This window comes from Phytophthora parasitica (assembly GCF_000247585.1).
Source record: "Phytophthora parasitica INRA-310 unplaced genomic scaffold supercont2.3, whole genome shotgun sequence".
In the NCBI taxonomy this organism is placed as follows: domain Eukaryota; phylum Oomycota; class Peronosporomycetes; order Peronosporales; family Peronosporaceae; genus Phytophthora; species Phytophthora nicotianae.
Window position 1 is genome coordinate 145,589 of NW_008648989.1, and position 3,128 is coordinate 148,716.

At 45.3% G+C, this 3,128-nt stretch overlaps 2 protein-coding genes across 2 annotated transcripts; one reads left to right on the plus strand and one right to left on the minus strand.

The window, feature by feature from the left end:
- Window positions 1-1,195: 1,195 nt before the first annotated feature.
- PPTG_21022 (hypothetical protein) lies at window positions 1,196-1,774 on the minus strand (the record flags this gene model as incomplete). Its single annotated transcript, XM_008895474.1, has 1 exon — window positions 1,196-1,774. One exon carries the CDS (start codon window positions 1,772-1,774, stop codon window positions 1,388-1,390), a length of 387 nt encoding a protein of 128 aa, XP_008893722.1. The 3' UTR covers window positions 1,196-1,387.
- Window positions 1,775-2,042: 268 nt separating this feature from the next.
- On the plus strand, window positions 2,043-3,046 carry PPTG_21023 (hypothetical protein; the record flags this gene model as incomplete). The annotated part of the gene is made up of 3 exons (XM_008895475.1): window positions 2,043-2,052; window positions 2,675-2,932; window positions 3,024-3,046. The coding sequence occupies 3 exons, from the start codon at window positions 2,043-2,045 to the stop codon at window positions 3,044-3,046; spliced, it is 291 nt and encodes a 96-aa protein (XP_008893723.1).
- Between the last annotated feature and the right edge of the window lie 82 nt (window positions 3,047-3,128).

Below are 3,128 nucleotides of genomic sequence, written 5' to 3' on the forward strand. Positions count from 1 at the left end.
CGTGGGGCAGGAGACTCATGAGCCGGAGACGTACGAGCCGACGATGCACGCGCTGGAGACACTCCTATGTTATACAGCTTAGAAACCCATGATATACCGCACAATGCATACATGTTAGTGTCAAGAAAGTGATGAAAGGTAGAGGAATGCGTGCCTCTGGCTTCGTTTCTCCAGTTCAAAGGAGTTACAAGGGTTTAGCTTTTTCTCGATCGAATGCTCGGCGGAAGTTTGTGGGCCACATTGGAATGATCTATATCCATTCGAGATGAATTTAAAATTGGTTTGACACATTATCCATTAAAACTGGAGTCTTAAGAAGTGTAATAAACTCCGATCGTACTCGACAAGACTTCCTAAAGTCCCCCCCCCCCACACACACACACACAGAATAGGTAACTCGTTGATAACTCCAAGCTCAAAACTTTTGGCCAGGTCCTAACACGGTACCTTTAGAATAAAACTGTCGTTAAGATTATCGTTGGAGGTATCCTAAGCGATTAGAGAATTCTAGGCAAAACCGTACCTCTGCAGAAAAGCTGGACACAAGATACCGGGAATTTAGAATCAGGCATTATAGACCCCATGTTTTTGAAAGGGAGGGCGAGAAACAACTCACAATTCTCCCGATGACGCACAAACAAACCCGACACTATTGGCGTTTGAGAGCCATGAGCTTCCTTCAATCGGATCCCAAGAGCCCTACTGGGAACTAAACGCCACGGTTTCCCACTTGGTAGGGGCGATAAGGGCTTGACGTACAAATAAAGCAACGTTACGAGTGCGATTGGTGATTTGCAGCGGATTTCCCATACATCAAAACATGGATCCATGTTTCCTGTGACGAGCACCTTTCATAGAGGAAGTGCTAAAGGTAAATTCACTATTCCCAGTCTCAAAGGAACTGCTTGCTACCTAGAAGAGTACATTTAAGACTGATGCATTATTGGTAAGCTTAGTCTGGTTTCTAATACAAACCATAAACCATCTTTAGTGAAGCTATGTAGATATACAATGGTTGGCTCCTAGTACCTCTGGTACCATATACCAGGTAATTACTAGATTGACAGGTCACTGATCTTGGGTACACAGGATTTGTACCCGTACATTTCCATCCTGGATTGGCGACTCATGTGTGCATGTGCTGCATGCGGTTATACCACTGGATTGAAGAACTGACTATGGCAACAGTTTAGAGTGGAGTTTTCAAGTGGATTTGTTTATTTTGACTTTACTGTTAAGACGAGTGCTGTTTTATCTACTCGTACGAAGTACTTACGTTCTACATACATGCAAGTTATCTTGTTCTTCCTACGCTTCTACCTATTATTCATGTCGTCGCTTATTTACCACTCCAAATTCTGGAAATCATTGCCTCCATATCTAGGGATCATGACGGTTCTTGTTGACACACTGTGCTGATCCACACGCGCAGTAGATATTTTTGATCGGGTCCGTAATTCGATATGATTTCTTCGCCTGCTTGAATGGCCCGAGCAGCAACAATCGCAATTTTGGTTCCGTGATCCACATTGAGTTGTTCGATGTGACAATTCGCTTCACAGCCGTGGCTAATGAAACGTCCCAAGTTTCCGATAGCTCGCGCGGCCTGGCACACTTCGATTACGCTAATTCTTTGCTTCAGCTTCACTGGATCCACCACACGTAGATTCCTCTCGTAAGGGCAGATTACGTCATTTTCGCGAATCCGACGAGAGTTATGCAAGCTAATACCCCCGTTCTTCACTCGTAGCTCCAATTCACAAGATTCCTTCATTCGTCTTATATAGGCATTTGAAATCTGGCTGCAAGTTCTCGTCACACACACCACGTCTTCTTTGTGATTGCGACAATCACTCTGTGCGCATGGTTTGGCACAACCGCAAGGTGTTTCTACGTTATCGACGTCGAACTGGTTTTGAGAGTTAGCTGCACTTTTATCCTGGCGCTTATCGTCGCTGGGGTACTCAACAATGGTTCGTTCTGGCAGAGCACATTGCTCATCATAATTTCTCGCTAAAGTGCCTTGTTCGAGGGTATTTGCGATGGCTTTTGGTATTTGCCCCTTGGTACGGCGAATGCGGGCCCGACTTTCTTCGCACTTCGCATCTTGGAGTAGCGTTTTTTATGCGACTTAGCTGATGTTAGCTAACGAAAATGAGCTTTCCTGTATGATATCTAACAAAAATCTCCCGCTGAGTAGGCGATTGAGCAACCAGAGTCGGATCTCGTCCCACGACCGATCTGGTGCTTTAATCCCTTGATTGCTGGTGTTCCCGTTCGCTTGTATTTCGTTTACGTTTGCTGGATGCTTGCAACTAGTCGCAAGGAGAAGTTGTTTCTCGATATAATTTTGGCAATGGGCCTCCAATGTCAAAATTATTTATTGATAGATTATCAGTTATTTTATCTAGATTATAGCTAGATTGCATTTTTTTTTTGTTTTACACTAAAATAAGCTTAATGATATGTATTGGACAGGCGGCTTTACTTGTTTTCAGTAAAGCCGTTAACCTACCCATTACTTCGTCTGTCCCACGAATTTATGCCTACTTCGTTTTTTTTTTTTTGTGGTTCACTCAAATAGTTACAATCATACTGTTGGACAAAACTTTACGCGTTTAGGGTTGTTACTGATCAAGTAAAATGGATGGCGGTAGACACTAATTCTTCACAGCAGAACTCACCAAACCAACAACTGGAAATGGCACGCACGCTCGGCGCAAGGCTATTCCGGCCAACACTCGTGTTGCGGTGGCGGTCTTCCTTGCTACACGAAGCAAAGAGGGCCACCTTCGTTACGGCACGGTGTCGCTAGCAGTGAAGGTCTTCTACATAAGCCGGGCAGCCATCGAGCAGATCTGGGCCCTCCGAAATGAGCCATCATCCCTCGTACTTCCGCGCAAGGCGTATCCGCGACGGTCTACTCGTCTGAGTAAAGAAGAAATCACAGAGCGGGTCGCTGCCGCGCCATTGTGCCAGAGGCAGACGATACGATCACTTGCCGCTGCCTCAGGGATCGCTAGGTCAACGCTACACCGCCATTTAAAAAACAGGATTCTACGGAGATTCATATGCAGGGTGAAACCGAAGCTTTCTGAAGCACACAAGTTGCAACGCTTATCATGGGC